Here is a 24,448-nt window from a genome sequence, read left to right on the forward strand (position 1 = left end):
AATCGGAGATTGGAAAGTTATGATGAGATTAGAAATAACCGTAGGTAGTGTGAATAAGTTTAATTGCTAATCCTAATTTTTTAAATTTTAAAATTTAAAATTAAATAATTAATTAATAATTTAATTTTTAATTATAATTTTACCTTTTTTTTAATTTATTATTCACATTATTTACTATTGTTATTATTTTTTATACTTTTTCTTATCCTTTTTCTGTATCAATCTCATTATACGTTAGTTTGTATAAATAAAGTATTTAATTTTTAAATTTATTATTTTAAAAAAATTATTTAAATATATGAATTTAATTAAATGACTATGTAAAATTTTTTATATTATCACTGCATCCAAATTAACCTCAATTTTAATACCCTGTCTTTTTTCCAAAATCTAAAGTTTTATAACGAAAATATGTTCAGTTAGCCATAAAATAGAAATCTACACGAGTCAACTTAGGAGTTCAAATATTTGAATTAGGATCCACAACCACATCATGCTAAATTGCAAAATGATATTGATATTAATTTACATAATTTAATCACAGCACTCATCTTATAAACTCTTCTTCCATGTTTTTTCTTTGATCCGGGATTTGAACCAAGCTGCTCTATCCCGCGATAAAGAGAAGAATTGACAACTAATGCAACCCATATGAGATACCAAGGAATCTAATAAACATTATCTATTGAGAAATTTCTAACTTTAGATCTCTTTTGAAAAGACACCACATCTAACTCAAAATCTTAAAATGTCAAATTAATGGATCTCTCGTCTTATAAATTTCTCACTCTTCTATGTTTTTTTTATGTGGAACTAACTTCAACATTGTTCACACTTACAATACTAACAGTCTCATAGAATAAAAGGAAGGATGATGTTCCTTTCTAAACTTTAAATTCTTTTATAAATTATGTATAAATTTTAATTTAACTTCTCTTAAAAATTTAATTTATTTTTTTATTATAAAATTAATTTTTAACTTCTCCCAAAATTTTAACCTAACTCGGCCCCTAGAGGCAACGAATTATTGGCGGATATAAGTTATCTAAAATGTGAGATCAGACTTTAGTGGGTGAATGATTCATGACATCCAAAGATGATATGCTTACATCTTGCTTACCATTCCAAAGACAACATCTTCAGTTTCGCCCTTCTTGTAGTAAGTAAGAAATAAAGGTAATTCAAGTGAATGTTGACTAAAAAAATATAAAAAATAAATATTATTTTTTTATCATTCATCCGAAAAACATTTTTTAATAATTTCTCAAACTATTCAAATAATTAGTCCAACCAATTTTCAACCATTTAAGTAATTGGTTTAAACGATTTCTATAAATATTGACTTGTTGCCGTGTTAAAGACTTCATGCTTAAACTAATTATTTAAATGATTAGAGATCGAATAAAAATTTTAAATTATAAAAAATTATTTTAATTTTTTGATAAATAATGAGGATTTTGGACCATGAAACTTGAATCAAGCACTCTATCTTACATGCATAGTTGCATATTAACAATGGCTAAACCTTAATTTGAAGCAAGAAATGGTAACTCCTGTGAAATTACCTGTCAAAATCAAACTCATCGTGTAGCAAAGAATAAACTTTATTTAAATAAAAAAATCTAACATAACTATAATTATATGTATTCAAAAAGGTATTAAAAAAATAAAAGTTTTATATAAATTATAGATCAACGATTGATTATAGAAAAGATGTGATATAGCATAGAAAACAAATAGAATATAATAATGTGTGTGTGGTAGAAAATAAAAAATAAAAAAGAAAAATGTTTAGTAATCTTCAACTTCTTGATCTGCACCTTCTGCACCAACTTCTTCGTAGTCCTTCTGGAGAGCAGCAAGATCCTCACGAGCCTCAGAGAACTCACCTTCTTCCATGCCTTCACTGACATACCAATGAACAAAGGCTCTCTTTGCGAACATGAGATCGAATTTGTGGTCAATGCGAGAGAAAACCTCTGCCACTGCTGTGTTGTTGCTTATCATACACACTGCTCTCTTCACCTTTGCCAGATCTCCTCCCGGCACCGCCGTTGGTGGCTGGTAGTTGATTCCGCACTTGAAACCAGTTGGACACCTGCAATTTCATCGTAATAAACACTCTTAATAATTATAAAAATATGATTATTACTAATGTGATTATTATGGTGTCTAAAAGTGTTTGTCTAACTTATCAAAAAGATTAAAAATTAATATTTAATTTTAAAAGTATAAAAATAAGTAATTATTAAATATTCTAAAATTACTACAAAATATAAATTAGGCAAAAGTTAAACAGCAAGTTATAGACACTTTTACCTATTATTAATTGATCAAACTAGCTATAAACACAAAAAGAAATAGTTATTAAACTAATTATTTATAAAAAATATACGTTAAAATATAAAATATATATTAAAAATATATAATAGTTAAAGTTATTAATTTTTTTATGTATACATAATATTTTTGTCAATTAATTAGGTATATAAATTATCTTTTAACAACAATCATTTGATTGTTCACTGCATAATGTGGTATACTGTATTTATTAAGATGATATTTTATCTTATCTCATAAAGGTTCCGCTCAAAAAAGGAAATTAACAAGTATTATTCTATATAAATAGAATAGAAAAAATTTTCTATTTCGATATTTTGCTACAATGATTATGTTACAGTAATTATAATATTTTAAAAAATATTATTAAAATTAAAATAACTCTTTTTAAGAAGTATTACTAAAATATAAAAAATATGGCTTTAATTTTAATAATATTGGCATAATCACTGCAATTAACATGACACAGTTATATTAAAATCCACTTATATACAAAAAAAAACCAAACCATCAATCAACCAATGCGAATAAAAATACAAATTTGACATCTCATATTTTTTTATTATACTACAATACTATAATAATTAATTTAGTAACTGGGTTTTAGTTTATATACAATACATAATATTTTTATTTTTTAATTAACAAAACAAACAAAATATATATTATTTAAAAAATAATAATGTCACTCTTATTATTTATAATGTTACTCTATATGTGATTTTTTTAACATGGTATGTATACATAAATTTATAAAAAAAAATAACATCATTAAAATAAGAGCGATGATATATATTTTTATAAAAGTGGAAATTCAGATGCAGTCGACTTCACGTAAAGTTGATAGTTAAGAGTCGTTAGATAAAAATTTAATCAAATCAATCAAATCATCTAACCACTCTCGATTATCAACTTCACATGATTGCACCTGAGTTTCCACTTTCTATTAATCATAAAAAAATAATGTGTATTATAAAAGGCTTAAGATGGAGATTATTTAGAGAGGGAAAAAGTGTAGTTACCAATCAACAAATTGAACGGTTCGCTTTGTCTTAATATTTGAGACAGCAACATTAACATCTTTTGGGACAACATCTCCACGATACATTAGGCAGCAAGCCATGTACTTTCCATTTCTTGGATCACACTTTGCCATCATGTTTGCCGGTTCAAAGACTGCTCTGGTGATCTCGGCCACCGCCAGCTGCTCGTGATACGCCTTGGCGGACGATATCACGGGCGCATAGGAGGAGAGCATGAAGTGAATTCTTGGATACGGCACAAGGTTTGTTTGGAACTCTGTTATGTCAACATTTATGGCTCCCTGAAATCTCAATGAAGTTGTTAATGAAGAGATGCACTGAGATATCAAGCGGTTCAAGTTGGAGTAAGTTGGTCTTTCAATGTCCAATGATCTTCTGCAGATATCGTATATTGCTTCGTTGTCCAAAAGCACAACCACATCGCTGTGCTCAATTAGACCATGGTTCGCTAGAACTGTGTTGTAAGGTTCAACCACAGCGGTAGATACCTTCAACAACAACATTATTTCATCACATACATTATTCAATAAAGCACTAATATTATTATTAAAGCATGAATTTGATCAAACAGAGAATATATATACCATAAGATATCATCAGGCATGCCTTTATCATTAGTACATCACATATTGACACACTTATTGAAATATTTTCAGTATGTACATATGATTGATTTTTGTGTACATAACTTTTGTTATAAAAACTATAGTCAAAAGTACAGGGAGGTAAGAAATGTAAAAGAGTATCATCCAAATTAAAAGCACATAAAGTAATATATCAATCTTAGATGATATAATAAGATATTTCAATTCAATTTATTCTAATCTTAGCTTATTTTGCAATGATTTAGTGTAATTTAGGAGTGTTTAAGATATGGTTTGGTCCAAAATTAGTTCCGGACCCAATATATATTTTGTCAGGTTCAGATTTTTTTAGTGCCATTTTAGGCTCGGATTCGAATTTTGCTTGGAATCATCTGATCTAGAATCGGTTTTTTATAGTAAAAAGGTTTAACTATTCTGTTGGTTCCTATAGTTTTGCGAAATTTTTAATTAGGTTCCTATATCTTTTTTTTCTTTTAATTGAGTCATTGCACCAAATTTTATTTTTAATTGGGTCCCTATACTTTTTTTTCCTTTTATTTGAGTCTCTACACCAAATTTTTTTTCCATTGAGTCCCTATATAATTAAACCAATTACTGTTAAGAGGGATCTAATTGAAAAAAAAATTGGTGCAAGAACTAAATTAAAAGGAAAAAAAATATAGCGACCTAATTGAAAATTTCACAAAACTATAAGAACCAACAGAATAATTAAACCTAATAAAAATATATATTTTAAAATAAAATGAGTAGAGTAAATTATATTTTTATATTTTAATTGATATTTTTTATATCATACGATATTATTTTTGTTTTAAAATATAGTATAAATATAATATAATATAATATTTATTAAATTTAATTTTTAAAATTAAAATTTTATTATTTTAGTATATAAAATTTACAAATTTATATATACTAATTTTGCATCAAATCAATCTGGTTTAACTCGGTTTATTTCGAATTACTTTCGCACCAAATTAAAATAGATCTAATATCTTTTTAGAAGCTACCTACATCTAATTAAAACCGATCGATCTATGAACACTCTAGACTATAATTAATTAATTAATACCTGGGGAGAAGGATAAATGATGAAGCCAAGTCTAGACTTCTTGCCATATTCAGAAGACAAGCGTTCCAAAAGCAATGAGCCTAGACCAGAACCAGTGCCACCACCAGCAGCATTGAAAAACATGAATCCTTGCAACCCACTGCAATTTTCAGCCAACTTCCGAATACGGTTCAAGCATACCTCTTCAACTTCTCTTCCAACTACAACATATATATTATTTTATTATATTCGATTCAACTAACTTCACTTGAAAACACTGACTCACCTGTATAACGTCCTCTTGAAAAATTATTAGCAGCATCTTCTTTGCCAGAAATTAACTTGTCAGGATGAAAGAGTTGTCTGTAAGCACCAGATCTTACTTCATCAACTACAGTGGGTTCAAGATCAACAAATAAAGCCCTTGGAACAAAGTGACCAGATCCACTTTCACTAAAGAATGTGCTGAATGCGTCGTGTTCTGAAACTTCTGCCGAATCACTACAATACACAAGTATGTCAAATTGGTATTTATCATTCTATATTTTATAGGAATAAACCTTTTTTTTCCTTCTGTTAATTATTTTTTACAATTATGCTATGCGTACGCTACTAAAATTAGTCAGTAATATAAAATACACGTTATCAAATTTATTGGTGATGTTGGTTACTCATCATTTAACAAAATTTTCATCACATAACTAAAGAATAATTGAATACACTATAATTAAATCGAGCAAGATGAATAATCAATATATAACATTGATTAGCAAAGCTGAAATGTCAATTCAATCCACGGCCTACAACCGACCATAACAAGATTAGAATGCATGCAATGTTTCAAAGGTATTAAATTTCTTCAAATGAAAAAAAAAAAGGCCAATTCTAAGGTGTCTATTGGCGTCTAAATTTTGTCTAAATTTTTTTTGTAGTAAATTTTAATTTTTTAAAAATTATTTATTTTTATATCTTTTAAATTAAATATTAATTTTTAACTTATTTTAATAATTAAGCACCATTTTTAAACACCATAGCATTCTCCAGAACAAAAAAAAGCAAAGAAGTTCCAAATTGGATTAAATGAACCTTTCTCATGTTTGCTAGTTTTCTCTTTTTCTTTTTCTTTTTTTTCCTCCGTAAAAAATACACATTTGCTATAATGATCTAATAATGAAAAATTAATACAAAATACCAAAATTGATAACACTGATAAAAAAAATGCACCCAAAATAATAAGAAAATCCTTGGCATTCAAAGAATTTTCCAGCAAGTCAATCAGAAAAGAATATATGAAAATAAAAAATGGAAAGCACAAACCTGGCCATGACCCCATCAGGTTGAATGCCATGTTCAAGGCAATATAGCTCCCAACATGAATTCCCAACCTGAATTCCAGCTTGTCCAATATGAATGCTTATTATTTCTCTCATCTTTCTTTCTCTTTATTTTTATTTTCTATATGAACGAAGAACGCTAATGACAATAATTATTGACTTTCGAAGAAATGTAAATTCTATATGAGAAGGAAAATGCAAAAAGTAAATGGAGAAGGAGAAGAAGAAAATCTTATTTTATCCCTTTTCTCCCTAACTTTGCAATTAACATCTAACACAAACTAAATCATTACGTCAAACTCCAAAGCCCAAAAAATTAATTTTTAGCCGTTGATTCCATGTTTAAGTTAATGGACGAATTTCTGTTTTTTTTTTTTTAATAATATTGACTAGCAGCTGTCATTTGTTGCCAAATTTACGGGGACTGAAGATCTTTTTGTTTTTTCTTTTTTCTTGAAATATTAATTGAGTTTATTTGATGGATTTTCTTTTCTTCAAGCAGAATGCGTCTTTTTTTAGGACGAATTTCGTAAGATTTATGCTTTTTAAAAGTATACTAAGTGTATTTGATAAATTAACATAAAAGTAATTTTAGAATGAAGTAATAAAAGTTATATTCGATAAAATTATTTTCAACTTTTAAAATAATTTTAACAGATATAAATGTCATAAAAAGTGAAAATAAATTTAATTTTTTATTAGGTATTTTTATAAGTATTTCTAATTTTTAAAATGAAAAAGATAAATATATAATTTTTTATTACCAAATACAAAGGTACAACTTAGTAAGACTTTCATTTTTTTGAAAACAACTTACTAAAATTGGCCTTGAAAATTATTTTTTTTAGTTATAACTGTCAAATTTGATAAATCGAAATAAAAGTAATTTTCAATAGAAAAATTCTTCACATACAATCATTTTTTTATACAAGTCTTTACAAGTCATTATATTAACGCGCTTGAACCGTTACTGCACGTGCTTCTTCTCTTTCTCTTCTTCTTTTTTCTTTCGTTTTTTGCCTTCTCTTTCTCCTTCTTCAACCGTTACTGCACAATTTTACTGCACATTCTTCTTCTTCTTACTGCACGTTCTTCTTCTTTTTCTTTTTTTTTTTCATTTTTTGCCTTCTATTTCTCCTTCTTCATTTACGTGCTTTTCTCTTTGTTTTCTTTCCTCGATTTTCATTGTTTTTTGACATCAAACTCTGAAATCGTTTTAGAAGAAGAAGAAGCAGCAGAAGATGAGGAGGAGAAAGAAAAAGAGTTCTGAATTATGCATAAAGTGTACTTCAACGAATTTTGGGTGTATTTCTTAAATCCTTTGGGTGTATTTCTTTAATCCTTTGGGTGTATTTCTATAATCGTTTGGATGTATTTCTGTAATCGTTTGGGTGTATTTCTGAAATTCCATTATCTTCAAAATGATTTCAAAGCTTGATTTCAGAAACCATGAAAATCGAAAAAAAAACGAAGCAAGAATACCAGTGATAAACGCAAGTAAAACAACTAATGAAAAGACGAAGAGAATAACGAAGAAATACATGGAGGAAGAGGAAGAAGAAGAAGAAGAGAAAGAAGAGGAAGAGGAAGGAAGAAGAAGAAAAAGAAGAGTCGTTCATAATACATGGTGAGTGTAGCGCTTTGGAAACTGAATAACGCACTAAAAGGCACGTATATGTAGCAACTTGTAAGACTTGTAAGTCAAAAAGACTTGTATGTGTAGCATGCCTCTTTTCAATAAGAAAAACTTATAACAATTGTAAAAACAATTCTATAAAAAAAGAGAAATTTTTAGAATTTAAATTTGATCAACATGAATATTAAATTATCTTCAATAAATAAATTTTTTAAATTTATGTGTAAATTTAAAATATATATATATACAAATTATATTGATTTATGTGTATAAAATTTTGATAAATATAAATATATTATATATATTTTGTATATAATTTTTTTATAAATATAAATATAAATTATTGTTGATTAAATGTTAATAAAAAATAATAATATTTATTGGTTGTGTAGATTAGTTTGAACAAAATGTACCATTGAGAGCCAAAGTGAGTTGCTTTTGAAAGTTAGAAACATCACTCAAATAACTTTTGTTGATTGATTTTGTCATTTGTGCAAAGAGAGTTATTCACAACTTATCCTAATTTTATGTATCTTGAGAATATATATGAATATTGTTAATTAAAATATTGATATAAAAAATATAATATTTAAATTTTTAATAAAATTGTACTCATCTATTAAGATAAAAATTTAAATTTTTTTACCAAGAATAGATTTATATGTTAACTAAACCCATGTTATTACGAAGGGTATAAATTTAGGATGAATCTTAATAAATAGGTGCATAAATAATAATTTTTTTTTTCTAAAATTATGAATAAGACTCAAATCTAAAATCTATAGATGAAGATGAAAAAATTATACAATTTGAACTATAGCTCTTTGACGAATCCTTCTTTGTTTTTGCTCTTATATTTTGTTATTGTTTAATTTCATTTGGATGAGTTTATATATCCAGAGATTGAAACAAGAGAACATCAGTGGCAGTGTGAGAGAGAGAGAGAGAGAGATGGAAGCTGGAAAGGGAACCGTCAAAGCTGTAGCTCTCATCGTCGGAGATAACAACGTCAAGGGTTCTATTCACTTCCTTCACCAATCCAATGGTTTCTTCTTCTTCTTCTTCTTCTTCTTCTTCTTCTTCTTCTTCCGTCTCTTTCTCTCAATTTCACTTCACTGTGTATATGGATGGATGGATGGTTGCAGGTACTACTCATGTTTCAGGAAGGATAACAGGACTCTCACCGGGGCTTCATGGCTTCCATATCCATGCTCTTGGTGACACTACCAATGGCTGCAATTCCACCGGTCCTCACTTCAATCCTCTTAACAAACACCATGGAGCTCCTGCAGATCATCACCGTCATGCCGGTGATTTGGGTAACATTCTTGCAGGCCCTGATGGTATCATTTTTTATCAATTCTTTTTATTTTCTCAATTCTTTCTATCATTTGATTTTTCTCCTAACAACACATTTTGTTCTTTTCTCATTCAGGGGTTGCTGAGATTTCTATCACAGATTCACAGGTAATTACACAACTAGACTTTGGTTATTGCTGTGTTTGTAGAATTCAAGTTTGACATCTTTTTTGTTATATAATTCACATTTCAATTTGACAAATGAACCTTTAATTGTACTTATCTCTTTCAACTTTAAATGTAGTTCAATTGGATCTAGAATGCTTTAGTTCTTCTTTCTGATTCCTTTCCGTTTTCGATGTAGATTCCGTTAAGTGGAGTGCATTCCATACTTGGCAGGGCGGTTGTTGTGCATGCTGATCCTGATGACCTTGGAAGGGGTAAGATAGGTCAAGTAGTTGAACATGTCAATGTGATTTACTCTTCTTTTACTCCATAACTGTTACTACTCTTTTGGATTATTTTTCCTTAATATTGAGATGTTGAAAGAGAGAATTATGATTTAGTCCTGCTTGATTCTGTTCTGTTGAAAGTGCACCTTCAAATTCTGTATCTGGGTGCTTGGTTGGATGTTATTTACTGCGAACAAAATCTGTTATTATGGGAAGTACAAAGGATTTTGTTAGCTTGCTTAATGCCGATAAGCGTTATGCTTCATATTATTTACTCCAGCTCTTTCAATCTGATTGATATCTTGTATTTTTTGCACCATGTATGAGTCTTATGCTAAAGTGCCTTACTTGTTTGTTTAAAGGTTTATGTTTATTGCTTGCTTTATAGATGCATATAGTGTAAAACCTAACATTTTGGTTGCTTTGAATACTGTCTCTGAGACACTGGAGATAGAAATGCCTGTATGTTTCTTTGTCTTTGTCTTTGTATTCATATCTCAGACATAGTCCACGATAAAGTGTTATTATTTATCTATAAAATTGATACTGCTTGTACCTATTCACCATTTTTGAGTTTTTGAGCATTTGTTTATCATGAAACAGGTGGTCATGAACTCAGCAAAACTACTGGGAATGCAGGTGCAAGAGTAGGATGCGGTAATACTTCTGAACTTTGGATTGTCTGCTGTTTAGTATAGTGATTCCCCATTACTAAGCTATGAGCTATTCCAGGAGTGTGGGTGTGTGGTTTGTGGAACATTTTTTAGATTCCTAGGAATCAGAACATGAGAAATTTGAAAACAGTCTGCAAAACCACATGCTCATAGTTATTGAATGGCCACAGCATATGGATTTTTCTTGTCAAACATGTTTGAGTAAGGACAAAAGAACCTTCACTAGACACTTATCATGATAAGTTATTATGTTTTGGGTAAATTACACTCATATATGCTGAAGTTAGACAATAGTACATCATCATCATAGCCATTAAATTATTCATGTAATTTATTCTTACCTTTTCTTTGGTTTAAATGCTTGAAAACTTAATTATTCATATACACAATTACACATCATCATCATAGCCATTAAATTAGGTTTGCTCAGCATAATAGGCAAGGAAGAATGTCACATAGCCTGCAGTTCAGTTCAGTTGTACAGCCTGCTTCTTCTTGCTTTATATGCACCTAAAATATCACAGCGCCATCCTTTCTAGGACTTTTCGATAGGACTTTCACGAAAAGGTGAAAACTCAGGTGCAGTTTACTTCACGTGAAATTGATAGCTAAGAGCCATTGAATGATTTGACTAAATTTTCATCTAATAGCTCTCAGTTATCAATTTTACGTAAAATTGACTACACCTTCGAATATTAGTTCATGAAAATGAGTCTTTGGTATTTTATACGTTGAAGACTGACAATTGTTAATTGTGTATCAGGTATCATTGGGCTTCAGTCATCTGTTTAGGATGGTTTGCTGCAGATACTTGATATATTCGCAGGTCTATGGTTTCAATATAAGATTAGGAGCATGATGTAACTACTTTTATAGCAACTACAGTGTGACATGTTAAAAGTTTCATATCAACTCCATGACAATCTTGGTTCACAATATATAAGGTGGAGTTATCTTGATCTTGAGATTGATTTGGCAAGAACGGTCTTCAACATCATCCCGGATAGTGCATCCGCACATTACAAAATAAGAAACAATTCTTGAATCAAATGCGCCAACACATTCTGTTACACTCTGTCAAAATTTAAATTTCGTTGTTAACAGCATCGCTTGCATAAAATGTAACATTCATATTAAACGTTAAGAGTTAATCAATCTATCATCTGAATGAAAATGCTTCTCCTTCAAAAAGGATAGGATAAGAGAGATAAAAATTATTTACAACTAAACACTGGGTGGACATGAACCTGTTGACTGCAAAGCTGAGTTAACTAAATGTAATGAAACTACTTAAATCAGTAACAATGTTAACTGTCTCACAATGTTGACAAAGAATGTGTACGGCTAGCCTCTCAACCAAGTGTTCCTGTAAGATGAATTGTCCTTTAGGGAGGCATCATGGGGCTTGTACTCCATAATATAGCCATGAGGAAGCTTTAAATGGCGCTTAATGGAATCTCTGAGAGCCATTACAGCCTGGAAAGCGAAGCAAGATATAATTAGAGACAAGCATGAATATGCATTTACACACATGTCCAGAATCCATAATAATGCCAACCTGATTGTCAGAAGCGTTGCGATTCCAGACGCTAAGTATATCTTCATTAAAACGAATGCTAAGTACTGCACCACATATCTGATCTCCATAATCCAATTGGTCACCTACTAAGGCAAGAACCTGCACTCAACCATGTAATGCTATTACTACTTTCACCATTTCCGAGTCCAATAATAAAAGATAGAAATACAACAGTAATTGACAGCATGGATAACGAGATATTTTGTTGCCATCATAGATTTATTCTGAAGGGGAAGGAATATGTATTTGGTTGGGGACAAAAGCATAGGAAAGACTTTAATCAACAAAATCAGGTCGATATAATTAGAAAAGCCATTAAATTGTCACCATATGCAAAATTGTCGGCAAAAATAAAACCAATAGAAATTGAAAACAGAAGAAAATTAGCTAATCCATTTGCATTTTTTTCCAAAATGATGAAACTAGTTCCGTCAAAAATCATATGCAAGGAAACTGATGAATAGGATTACTTTTTCAATTAGTCACTAGCAAATATTTCCTCTATCCGAAGCAAACTAATTTCCTTTAATAGGATTCCCACTAATTAATTACATCATAAAGAGGAACTCGAGGTTTTGCAACTACAAATACAAATTCAAATTCAACTGTAGTCAAGGAATTTATTCTAGGACGAGTTCTATATGGTGTTCAAAATTCATAGTTTGCTTTTGAAACAATTTTATTTTCAAATTGCACAGATTCAACAACAACAATAGCAATGACCAAGTCTTCCACTTGGGGGGTAGCTACTAGCTAGCTACATGGATTGATCGACACTTTTGTGTTCTATTGCAAAGCGTGTCTATAGTCAAATTATTAAGTTATAAATATTTACTAATGAATGTATAGCGGTTACTAACGCGGGGTGTAGTAAGTGAACAAACTGGAAATTAGACGGAAAATACCCACAACCCACTCTAAAATCCATTAGGCAGGGAAATTTGGGGATTTGGCACTCCACATGTGATCTTTGTGAGATTTGCCACAATAGGCCGAGATTCTGGCAGCGATCTTGCCAGGGATGGCTAAGACCAAAAACAAAGATCGCATATGATCTCATCCCAGGTTGTCACTGGGATGGGATGGGAACCACACTGGGATCGCTGAGATTAACTACGATGTTTAAAGATTCATTTTTGTCTTCAGTTTCAGTAATTTAAATCAAGGCAGAAACATATACAGCTCATATGCCACTCAATTATTAATTATTCTTCAATTGTAAGGGTATATTCAGATAGCAACAAGACTTAGCCTACATGTATCAATACATACATAACATTACAATCCCTAAAAATAAGTAAAATATTTTTTTTTAAAAAGTAGTTTTCCGCTTTTCTGTAGTACAGATTTAAATAATCACTGGAAAACTTCTTTTGAAGCTTTAATATTACTAGTACAGAAATTGTTAGCAGACATTTATCAGGGAATAAAAAAGAAAGAAGACTCAGAGAAAATATTTGACTCACCAGGTCCTCCCAAAAACGACCCGAAACAGCTTTTTTGAACCGTATAATCCATTTACCACCATTGCAGTTAGCAGAGTCCTATTTTCAAAAAGGAGAAAAAAAAAAACTTATAGTGTGTTATTTGAAGTTTATATATATAAAGCAGAACACAAGAGAATGCAACTTCAGCTAAGTCTTTAAGTACCTACCTCCCATAGGGGTCGGATTCCTTCCTTAAAAAGATGCAAATCTGTTGGACTAGGCAAAGAAGAAGGTCGAGCAAGATGGCAATAGCAAACCCAAAATCCTTCAACCTATTTATATAAACAAACAATTGTCAAATAAAGAATACATGACAATGGATTTACATTCATCAACAAACCTCAGCATAGTATTCTACTTACAGTACTGAAATCAACAATCTTCTTAATGTTATCCTCATATGATGTTTGATTTCGAACTCCTGGTGTTCGCCGTGTGTACCAAAATACAAATTTGTGCTGCTCAAGGAAATAACCCAACAGAAATCAACTGAAATGTCAACCTCCACCAAGAGCTTCTATGGAAGCGAAAATGGAGATAAATTCGTATAAACACCACACATAGTAGAACATAATGTCAAGCTGATAAGAGCTTAATCTAATTAGAACGAAAACAAGCCAGAATAACCCCTTCTTTAGGAACGAAAACAGAGAAGAAAAATGAAACTAGCATTTAATTTTCAAAGAACTGTACCATGCTATTGTCGCAAGTAATTGTTCGAAAATACAGAAAGTACAAAGATTGGATTCAAAGTTGAGATTGACCTAAAACAAGATAAATTAAACTAAAATGGAGGAGAAAAATCCTTCTTTTTTCTCTGAAAGAAGATGGAGAGATGAACCTTTAGCGGGTGAAGACCAGCTTTAAGATCACGAGCATGGCGCTCCTCGACTTCGGAAGAAGAATCTAGGGTTCGCTGAGCAGTGTCAGAGTTAGTGTTGTTGTTGTTGCTCTCCAATTCCTTCTTCTCCGCTGTGAAATCCATTATCGGCTGCTAAAACCCTAATCCCCTTTTCCCCTTATTGTGTTGTGTGTTTAATCTTCGTTTCTTCATGTTGGCGTCTTCAAATCATTATTCTATCATTTCATTTTTTATTTTTTATTAATTTAGAGGGCGTTTGGAAATTGAAATGCGAATGCCACCTGTGGGACTAAATTTTATCACCTCTGTTACAAATATATTAAAATCAGTTATAAAATTTATTTATTAATATAAAATACATATTAAAATATAAATATATATTAAAAATAAATTAAATTATATATATTTATATATAAATAAATTAATAATTGATTTTGATATATAAATAATATTTTAAAAATTCTATATTCATCTATAAAATTCACAACATATAACGATTTGATTTTTAAATTTTTAGTTACACTATTATAATTTTTATATTGAATTTTAGATATTATAGTAATTTTTAATCTTATTTTACCATTAACTTAGTAAATGGAATGATGAACTAGTACTTTTTTACTATGTAGAATAATGGTGATATTTAATCAAAGTTAAAATGTCCAATCAAAATATGTACAAACATTGAGATATCTTCGCCAATGAGTTATAGCTCAAATGGCATAATTTTTCCATACTTAATTAAAAGATTACGAGTTCGAGTCGCTTATCTTTGGTATAAAAAAAACATTGAGATACCTTTCAATTTCTTTAACGAAAATTGGGTGCGTGAAAAATTCGAATGAACTCTTGAACGTGAGCGAAAATTTTGGCTGGGATGGTAGCGATTTTTTGCCGTCAATTTTTTTTCCAGATTCTGGACTCTGTATCTGAGTTCCTGCATGATTCGAGAATTGTCGCTACCCATACCACCAAACAAACGCTTTTTCGGAGATCAAGTATGGGAGTCGCCATAGCGAGAGAGAGTTTTTCAGCGTTTTTGAAAAGTTTCCGAGCTCACTCTACTCCTAAGGCAGCCCCCTGGATGCCCGGTAGCACCTCCCTCCTCTCGTACCTTCTCGAGACGAGGGATAAGCTCCATGTTCCGCTCGCGTCAGGTCCGCACAGACGGCGCCAATGTTCGGTTGCTCGTTGAGACTAATGGTCGGTTGTATGGTTAGGTGTGAGCAACGGTGAGATGTTGAGAATCAGGACTTGGACGCGAGTTTGGCGAAAGGGAGTGAGGCCACGATCATTGGTAAGTCGGCGACAGGAGTCACTTGTAAGGACACTCTGATGCTAAAATTAATGTCTATATGATAAGACGGCTAATTAGAATAAAAGAATGATGTACCTTAGAAGAGGGATAGGTCTTTCCCTTTTGATATTTTATACTAGTGTGGATCTTTTCGTTCGAGCCATTCACCTGAAAATTTCTATTAGCTGTCTAGTTCTTTTTCAGGAGCGTATTCTATTTTTATTTGACAAATAAGATAGTAGCCGTTGTCGTTTTCCCAAAATTTTTTGTAAACCTCTTTGAGATAAATAATCTTTTCAGTGCAATTCCAAATGTGCGGTAAGTCTTCGTATCTTATTGGTGAAATTTAATACTTGAAATTCAACCGAGCCGGGGTTTTTTTCTTTTTTTTTTGTTGTGAAAATCCTGGTAGAAATAAATTTTTTACCATAAGTTAAAAGTGTTCTTCTCCCTCTTCCATATTTTATAGATATCTTGTTTGATCTGTAATAGTAATGATACTAATTTAAAATTAGGTATTTTGTATATACAATAATCTAAATTTCCTTAACATTTTGCGATTCTGATGTCAAATCATACTATATTTCTGTAAAAAAAAAATGGTCGATTTAAAAAATAAAATACTAGTGGTGTGACTTGTGGGTCACTTTAACTTGTACGGATAAAAAAACTGTCAGATCTAGCAGTATTTATCCGAATCCGATTCGAAAATTGTGGATATGGATCCGATCCGGAAGACTATCGGATCGGATCGAATCTGATCCGCACACTCATAGGATCGGATTGCGAATTTTGTATAGATATCCGCATATCCGCGTATTCACAAAAATAAAGAAATAAATAAGCAAATATTCTTTTTATATTTTATTTTAACTAATAATTATTATATATGTTATATTATTTTAATTTATTATTTAAAAAAATATGTTTAATATTATTTTAAAAATAAATATATTTAAAAAAATAAAAAAATAATTTTTATTGATATTTTTTTAATAAAAATAAATTTTTAAAAGTATTTTTGTGTCTTGTAAATATATCGAATATCTGATCTACATATGTACAGATTAGATCGAATCCAAAATTAAAAATTGTGAATATTGGATTCGATTATTTTAATGTGAATTGAATTAAAATTTTAACTATATCTAATTCAATCCGATTCGATTCATCCTAGTCAAATCGGTAATTTAGCGAGTGGATTTTCGGCCCTTATTAGTTATTAGGCTGGGCCAAAAGAGATGTATTATTGTCTTGCCTTGGTTGTATGTTGCGACTAAAACTTAGAAGTGAGGTCATAATGTCAGTCATAGATTAGTATAGCTCGCTTGTGTGTTGGGTGGTGGTTCAAAGGTTACGATACAATATTAGAAATTACAAACACCTATTTTTGGTATAAAATAGTGTGCAATTATAATTACACACATGAATTTTGAAAAATAATTAGAGAAATGTTGTCAACAACAATTGCTTTAAGAGAAAGTAAATGAAAACTTTTATTTTAAAAAAAATCATAATTTCATCATTCATATAAAAAATATTTTTGTATTTTTTACAAAGTAAAAAAAAAACCTTATTTTAACAATATAAATAGATAATTCAAAACAAAAAAAAATCCAATAAGAAGCGTATGGTAGAGGATTTTCTCCTTATTGGGGCATGTGGACCATTCCTAAATTTGTCATCTTCAAGAATGGACAATAACTCTAACTCAAAGTCTCAAACCAACTCATCATTTCATTTTATTTGCTTTCCTTATTATACCTTTTGAGTTCACTCTTCTCCCACATGCTACAAGACACCATTCCTCAACTATCAAATTCTAGAGAGAGATCATGGATATTGAAGAGTGGGAGTACCTTCCAGATAATGGGTACCTTGATTTCAATGACGAGGGTGGGAAGCAAATCTTCCTTGGCAAGAGAAACTTGGAGCCAAAAAGTGCTTTTGACATGGATTACTTTTGTTCATCTCCACCAAGAAGCCCAAGGACCATGATGCATAACAATCACAATCACAATCAACTTGTTCCTCTTCCAATTCTTTTACAACCCAGAATTGGAAACTCCTCATCAGATAACAACGTTGTTTCCCCTAACACAGTTGATCATGACACTGTCTCACAGGTTTTCTTCAAGACCAAGGAAAACGAATTCGCCGACATGAAATTGGACACGGGTATATAAATACACCTATTATTTCACGCATTTTCAATTTATATTTTATATTTTGACAAATATTCTATATAAATAACTGATTTGATAACTGAATTTTTGCATATACATTGTTTTTTATGTATTTTATACAGATAACTGATTCTTAGCATTAGAAAATGTTCTAAAATGTTCTACATACATATAATACCTTGGCTAGAACATTGTTTGATTCATTATTGGTGTGCCTAACATGCATACAGGTAGCTTAAAATTTGAGGAGAAAGGTGAGATGATTACGTCTCCAAGAATGATAACTTCGCCTAGAATGAAGATTGAGAAGAAAGAAGTTCTTGGGATGGAGTGCGATGAGGAGGATGAAGAGGAAGAGGATCGAAGTTGGGAAGAAGAGAATGAGGGTGGATTCAACATATGGAAGTGGAGCTTGAGTGGGGTTGGAGCTATCTGTTCTTTTGGTGTTGCTGCAGCCACCATCTGTTTTCTCTTCTTTGGAAGCCACCAAAAGAGGAACAACATCCTCCACGACAACAAAATTCGCTTCCAGATCTATGCCGATGACAAGGTCAGTTAAAAGTTATTAGATGATAATTTAATTAAATCTATTATTTAACAAGATTAACTTCGCATAAAATTTATTGCACCTAAATTCCGTATAAACATATTTTGTAAAAATAATAATTAAAAATTATTAAATAAATTGAAATGATTAATTAAAAGTGAAAACTCAGGTACAGTCGACTTCACGTGAAGTTAATTTCTCATAACCGTTAGATAAAAATTTAGTCAAATCAGTCAAATCATCTAACGGCTTTTAGGTATTAACTTCACCTGAAGTCGACTGGACCTAAGTTTTCACCTTAACTAAATTGCATAATATATGACACGAATCAATATCTTAACTGCTATCTCTACATAAATAGTTATATTTGTATGGCTTTTTAAATTTGAAATCCATACCTTCATGATGCTCTGGTAGTTTGTGGAACAAAGTGACAAATATGTGAACAAAATTATTCTTAAAAGAATAGGAATTTATTTGTAGAATATTCATAAACATGATTTAAAAGATAAAAATATTATTTATATATACAGTTTTTTTAAAATATTTACTTTTCGAACAAATTTATATTTCAAACTAAGTCTCTCTTTGAAATATTGAACAACTTTTTTACTTTGGTAGTTGATTTTTTTTTTCCAATAGATCTTTTGAGATAAATGTGTTACATCACGGATCTTGCTCATTTTTATATTATGTATCCCTGTCACAATAAAAAATTAAATTTTAGAAAAAAAATAAATGGTGTTGTAAAACTAATTGCAAAAGATGTAATCAAAACCTACATTAACCAATTGTCATTGTCAAAATATTTAATTAACTTCTTACTATTTTAAATGTCATATAAACATCAATATCTAATTAGATAACCGTATAATAATGTATATCAATTAAATTCGTGATACTATTTGAAAGAAAAAAGATTCAGTTTTGGTCTTTAAAGTTACACTTAATCTTAATTTAGCTCTTAAAGTTTTAATTACCTCAATTTAGTCTTTAAACTTTTTAATTGACTCTATGACGAAAATCACCGAAAATACCAGTGATTAAAATTTGAAAAATTTAAGTACTAAATTAAGACAATTGAAACTTCAAAAACTAAATTAAGACTCGAGTATAATTTTAGGAACCAAACTGAATATTTTATCCTACTTGAAATGATGAAAATTTTAGCCAGATTAAGTTAAGTTTTTAATAAATGCATGGTTATGAAATTATTGGATAATTGGGTTAACCCATGAATATAATTTGGATATGATTGCAGAACATTAAAAAAGTGGTACAGCATGCAACAAAATTTAATGAAGCAGTTTCTGTAGTGGCAGGTGTTCCTATAAGCAGAGCTCACATCACCATTGGAGGTTACTATGATGGACTTTGAACCAATGATTATGTGATTATTTCTTGAAAAAATTATTGGAATTTATACATGGCTGGCTGTTTAAGCAAAAATATACTTCTGTAAATAACATGATGCAGGGATACTTCTGTTTTCCTTGTAGATACACTAAATTAGCTAGGGGAAAAAAAATTAGAGTGAACATTATTTAGATTTGTCTCTATTAATTTTTGTTTTGGTTATATTAGTGCAAAGGAAAAGATTAAAGAGTTCAATCTTTCTATGAAATTAGTCACTAAAAAAGAGCTACAATTATAAAACTTCAAAAAAAAAAAAATCTATAAAGCACTATGCATGATTGTATTAAAATACAAAATTGTGGGACATAAATTTTTGTAATTGTAGAAATAGCCATAGATATACACATTTTTTATTTTTATATTTTACATTTTTTATTTCTTTATTTTTACTTTGTAGTCGAATCAACACTAACCAATTCTTAGCTTTTTAGTTTTTATACTAAAAATATTCGCCAACTAATTTTTTCCTATCTAAATAAATACAATCTAAGACAAAATGAGAACTAAATACCTAATTGCAATCCTTTTAAAACTTATTACAAAATTATTATTTTTTTAGTACAACTAGATATTCTTTAACTATTATCTTTTATTCTATCTTTAAAAAAATAAAAAATAAATAATTTTTTTAATTTTTTAAATAATTGATACCGTAAAAGTGAATATTTAAATTAATTAAATATTAATAAATTCATAAAAACTTAACAAAAGCTAAATTTTAAAGGACAAGTAGCATATTTTTTTTCATACTATTTCAATATGTTACCTTTTTTCTGTGTTGATGGTAGCAATTTTTTTCTTTAGTGCTTAGGGCCTAAATAGTAAATAGAATAATGGCCAACTAACTATAATTCAAATGATATAGTATTCCTATCTTTACTTAAAGGTGTCGTGTTCGAGTCTTACTCGTAACTTTAAAAAAAAAAAAGTATCTTCAACATGAAAAAAGGTTGTGACTTTATGTTATTCTAAACTTGACCCTTCATATAAAATTTAACAATACATATTATTTTATTCTTGGATTTACCATACCAAAATAGTAGCCAAGGTTGAGGTTACTATCAAATAGTTTCTTCTCCTCTCTTCTCACGTCTCCATGACAAAAAAACATGGAGATATTTATTATGATATGCATGAAGTCACGAAGCTGTGAATAAGAAAGAAAAGGAGTGATTGAACGAAAATATGGTTGCAAACAAAATGAGATTTATTAAGAGATGGCCCACTTGGGAGAACTACTCTCTCAATTTGCATCCATGGACGATTTCTAATGGCACACGTTGTTCAGTTGCATTGTCAATATAAGTGACTGGTTGGTAGGTGTTAGTTGGAATTACACAAATTTGTTCAATGTATTTTGGAAGAAACTACAAAATTGCATAACCTTTTTGGAAACATATTAAGGATACTTGTCAAGGATTTGGATAATATTTTATTTTGTTTTATTAAGAAAATAGAATTGAAGGATTCCAATAATTTAAGATTCGTAACTTGAGAATCAGAAAAAGGGTGAGTGACATTGGACAAAAGAGAATCTCAGTTATATATGGCTGTCCTTAGAAAATTTTGTGCTTTTATTTTTTTTTATTTTACAAAATTTTATGAAAATGAAAAGTTGAAACAATAAAATATGGTTATGTTTTTGAAACATTATATTCTTCGAAAAATGAATACATTTTTTTCCCTTAGTATCTTTTCTTACATTTGACTCTAAGATATGATGACGTAAAATTTGAATACATGATTCTATTAAGAATTAAAGTTATGTTACATTATTATTATAAAGGTTTTCACAAGTGCTAGGTGTAATCCAGCACCATACATTTTTTTTTTCATTCTATTTAAATTTTATAAAATATAATATCATAATTTAGAAAAAAAAAAATGATCCATTTCCGTTTATTGGTGAGAGTGTTGAGTTGTAATTTTCCTTTTTGCTCTTGCATTTGATGGCTTTTTTCATTGATTTAAATAGTAAAAAATATTATTTTTTAAAATAATCATAAAAAAATCTTCTAATAATAGACGACTAATGGGTTGCTACATGCATAAGATAAGATTTAAATTATCGACACTTACTTAAGTAAACTAGTGAGCTAACCACTAAACCAATCCAATTTGATTATTATTATTATTATTATTATTATTATTATTATTATTATTATTATTATTATTATTATTAACGCACGTGAATAGAATAAACTACCATTTGTACCCATGAATTTTGCGAACGCTGACAAAAGTACCAATCAAACAAGAAAATGAACGTTGTACCCATGAAAGACGGGTTCCGTGTGACAATAGTACCCAAATCCTAATTTTTGTTGACTTTTTAATAAAATTTTCAAATTATCCCTTTTATCTTCTCTCCCAAATTTCAAAACATTCACCACCCTCACCCTTCGTCTTCCTCTGCTGCTGCCAGCCACCAAAAAATTAAAAAAATAAAAAACTGTGAATTATTAATTATCTGAAGTTATTGTTCAAATATTATAGATTTGTAGATCTGGTGCAGAAAAAGAAAAAAATTTGAAATTAACAAAAAAAACATACATTTTGATTTCTTAGTGACACTGTGGGAACAAGAGGGGCAGAACCAAGAGCCTTTGGGAACGGAAGAAATGATAGGTCGGAGACAGCAGATGTGATAGCCTCGGTTGCATTTATTGCAGAGGAGAAGATTCGTTGGGAACTCACTGGAGGAGCAGCACTTGCTGATGATGTAAGGCGAGCTTGGGAGTTTGGGTCCTTCTTCATCCTGCATTTCCCTGGCCATGTCTTCGATCATACTCGGCATGTTCAGAAACTCATCCTCATCAATGTACTCCGCCACCATCATCCATCCTTGTTCTCAGTACTCAAAGTGAAACAAGATCCTTCAACAATAATGTTACTACCACCACAACCTTCTAGAGGGTTCTGAAGTGGCCTCGGAAGCCTAGCCTGAGCAGCGGTGGCAGCTGCAGTGTGAATATCAGTCCACCAAATGGCATGAAGATACTCTAACAGTAGCCCCTTTTTCTACAGATCAAGGGCGCTGGAGTCATCGTTAAAAAGAGACGGTGGCCACTGGCCTTTTGTTGGCTCTGGTTGCTGAATTCTGCTACTTATTGCTTTGGAATAAGAAGAACAACAATATTCAGGTTGAAGAGATTGAAAAGGGTGTGTTTTCTGAGTGTTGTTGTTGCATCCGGAGAAGAAAGAAACAACAAGGGTAATAATGTTAAAGTTGATTTGGATTTAGATTTGGAAAACAAATTAGGATTGGAATAAAGAGAGATGGAGGTTGAGGATAAAGGTTGGAGGAAGACATCAGGTGCTAGGGTCTTGAGAGAATGGTGACTGGCGGTGGCAAAGGAAGACGAATGGTGAGGGTTGTGAAATTTGGAATTTGGGGAAGAAGATAGAACGAGAAATTTGGGAATTTTATTAAAAAAGTCAACAAAAAATCAGGGTTTGGGTATTATTGTCGCATGGAACCCATCTTTTAATTTTCTTATTTGAAGGACGTTCCTAAAATTTATGGGTACAAATGTTAGTTTTTTCCACCCACAAAATTGGGCTTACAAAGATCTGACACCTATTTTGTATAAGGTGCCTGCAAAATGGGCTGCCATTTTATTTTTGGCCCAATACAAAATGTAAATGGAGAGTTTACTCAGAGGCCCAACTCATTTGGAAAAAAAAAAGATGGCAATGGTGGTCATATTAGACTGGAGGGAAGCGTTTTTGGAATGGGACTTGATTAAAAAATTATATTACTAGAAGCTTTTGGTTCTTGTGATTGTTGGATCAATCATATCATTAAGTGTGTGACTTCAGTAGTGACATGCATATCATTTTTCACCTTATTTGTTTATCCTTGCTGCTAAAGGCTAAAGCTCTTTCCAATTTGTTTTGGAAAACTCAAGAATCTCCTACGGATGAATGAAGTTAGAAGGATTTAGATTGTGGTGGAGGAATAATGATAAATAAAGTGGATTACTGGATAAGCTTAGAGAAACTCACAATAAGCGAAGAGTGGATGGATCATGGATGGGTTTATTTTAATTATTTTTCAATTGAATAAGGCTGTGCATATAAGCAATTTTTGGTGGAATGTATAGTACCTCTAATTATTAGATAAACAACGTTACATTATCATAAATATTATTATTTTAGATCAATATTTAATCGGTAATAATTTTATATTTATATTTATAAGTATTTATATATGAAGTTATATAATTTTTATTTATATTTATTAAAATTTATATTTATATTTTTTAAAATATATATATAAATTAATAAAATTTATTTATTAAAAATAATTTAATGTTTGTATTTGACTAAAATTACTAAAAAATAATGTTCCCTAGAGTTTCTGTTATTATATTACATTTGTATTCATAATAAAATATAAATTATTTTGTTGAATTTTATGTTATAAATTATAATATATTTACAAAACGTTTGACTGAACTTCTAAACTTTTGAATGAATTTGAACCCTTCAATTGTCTAAGAGAGAATCTGGTGCATGGCTTTGAGAGAATCATATCATAACCACGTTCTTTTGAGTCAACGTAGACTTCGTGCAAGGCAAGTACATGGTGACAAAGAAATTATGAGGCAAAACGCTGTTGTGTTTCAATAATTGGG

The 24,448-nt window shown here is 30.2% G+C and overlaps 4 protein-coding genes across 8 annotated transcripts; 2 read left to right on the forward strand and 2 right to left on the reverse strand.

The window, feature by feature from the left end:
• Positions 1-1,658: 1,658 nt before the first annotated feature.
• Positions 1,659-6,649, reverse strand: LOC112716858 (tubulin alpha-5 chain-like). The gene is made up of 5 exons (XM_025768884.3): positions 6,357-6,649; positions 5,326-5,540; positions 5,061-5,260; positions 3,363-3,871; positions 1,659-2,098 (listed from the first exon to the last, which is right to left on the reverse strand). The coding sequence occupies exons 1-5, from the start codon at positions 6,467-6,469 to the stop codon at positions 1,792-1,794; spliced, it is 1,344 nt and encodes a 447-aa protein (XP_025624669.1). The 5' UTR covers positions 6,470-6,649; the 3' UTR covers positions 1,659-1,791.
• Positions 6,650-8,728: 2,079 nt separating this feature from the next.
• On the forward strand, positions 8,729-11,399 carry LOC112716861 (superoxide dismutase [Cu-Zn] 2). Of its 4 annotated transcripts, none has more exons than XM_025768889.2 (6): positions 8,729-9,054; positions 9,155-9,328; positions 9,445-9,476; positions 9,673-9,748; positions 10,364-10,417; positions 11,198-11,399. In XM_025768889.2, exons 1-6 carry the CDS (start codon positions 8,892-8,894, stop codon positions 11,224-11,226), a joined length of 528 nt encoding a protein of 175 aa, XP_025624674.1. In that variant the 5' UTR covers positions 8,729-8,891; the 3' UTR covers positions 11,227-11,399. The 4 variants fall into 4 exon arrangements, with proteins under 4 accessions (XP_025624674.1, XP_025624673.1, XP_029145673.1 ...); XM_025768888.2 differs by having other exon boundaries at positions 8,731-9,054; positions 9,155-9,352; XM_029289840.2 differs by lacking the exon at positions 11,198-11,399 and adding an exon at positions 10,855-11,010 and having other exon boundaries at positions 8,734-9,054.
• A 145-nt stretch (positions 11,400-11,544) lies between these two features.
• LOC112716859 (eukaryotic translation initiation factor NCBP) lies at positions 11,545-14,653 on the reverse strand. The gene is made up of 6 exons (XM_025768885.3): positions 14,342-14,653; positions 13,863-13,958; positions 13,668-13,772; positions 13,480-13,557; positions 11,993-12,112; positions 11,545-11,910 (listed from the first exon to the last, which is right to left on the reverse strand). The coding sequence occupies exons 1-6, from the start codon at positions 14,483-14,485 to the stop codon at positions 11,779-11,781; spliced, it is 675 nt and encodes a 224-aa protein (XP_025624670.1). The 5' UTR covers positions 14,486-14,653; the 3' UTR covers positions 11,545-11,778.
• Positions 14,654-16,996: 2,343 nt separating this feature from the next.
• On the forward strand, positions 16,997-20,003 carry LOC112716862 (uncharacterized). 2 transcript variants are annotated; one of them, XM_025768891.3, is made up of 3 exons: positions 16,997-17,837; positions 18,076-18,395; positions 19,709-20,003. In XM_025768891.3, the coding sequence occupies exons 1-3, from the start codon at positions 17,495-17,497 to the stop codon at positions 19,724-19,726; spliced, it is 681 nt and encodes a 226-aa protein (XP_025624676.1). In that variant the 5' UTR covers positions 16,997-17,494; the 3' UTR covers positions 19,727-20,003. The 2 variants fall into 2 exon arrangements, with proteins under 2 accessions (XP_025624676.1, XP_025624675.1); XM_025768890.3 differs by having other exon boundaries at positions 17,246-17,837; positions 19,654-20,003.
• Positions 20,004-24,448: the final 4,445 nt, after the last annotated feature.

Source organism: Arachis hypogaea, chromosome 10, assembly GCF_003086295.3.
Source record: "Arachis hypogaea cultivar Tifrunner chromosome 10, arahy.Tifrunner.gnm2.J5K5, whole genome shotgun sequence".
NCBI classification, from domain to species: domain Eukaryota; kingdom Viridiplantae; phylum Streptophyta; class Magnoliopsida; order Fabales; family Fabaceae; genus Arachis; species Arachis hypogaea.

Bases quoted from the DNA above. Each gene is read 5' to 3' on its own strand.
- LOC112716858 (XM_025768884.3), bottom strand. From the start codon at position 6,469: ATGAGAGAAATAATAAGCATTCATATTGGACAAGCTGGAATTCAGGTT. The intron at 5,261-5,325 runs GTGAGTCAGTGT...TATATGTTGTAG, and splicing joins TTCAAGAGGACGTTATACAG to TTGGAAGAGAAGTTGAAGAG. The intron at 2,099-3,362 runs GTAACTACACTT...ATGAAATTGCAG, and splicing joins ACCGTTCAATTTGTTGATTG to GTGTCCAACTGGTTTCAAGT.
- LOC112716861 (XM_029289839.2), top strand. From the start codon at position 8,892: ATGAGTTTATATATCCAGAGATTGAAACAAGAGAACATCAGTGGCAGT. The intron at 9,055-9,154 runs GTTTCTTCTTCT...GGATGGTTGCAG, and splicing joins CTTCCTTCACCAATCCAATG to GTACTACTCATGTTTCAGGA. The intron at 10,418-10,854 runs GTAATACTTCTG...CCATTAAATTAG, and splicing joins AGGTGCAAGAGTAGGATGCG to GTTTGCTCAGCATAATAGGC.
- LOC112716859 (XM_025768885.3), bottom strand. From the start codon at position 14,485: ATGGATTTCACAGCGGAGAAGAAGGAATTGGAGAGCAACAACAACAAC. The intron at 13,558-13,667 runs GTAGGTACTTAA...TTTTGAAAATAG, and splicing joins GAATCCGACCCCTATGGGAG to GACTCTGCTAACTGCAATGG. The intron at 12,113-13,479 runs GTGAGTCAAATA...GGTTGAGTGCAG, and splicing joins GTCGTTTTTGGGAGGACCTG to GTTCTTGCCTTAGTAGGTGA.
- LOC112716862 (XM_025768890.3), top strand. From the start codon at position 17,495: ATGGATATTGAAGAGTGGGAGTACCTTCCAGATAATGGGTACCTTGAT. The intron at 17,838-18,075 runs GTATATAAATAC...ACATGCATACAG, and splicing joins CGACATGAAATTGGACACGG to GTAGCTTAAAATTTGAGGAG. The intron at 18,396-19,653 runs GTCAGTTAAAAG...ATATGATTGCAG, and splicing joins AGATCTATGCCGATGACAAG to AACATTAAAAAAGTGGTACA.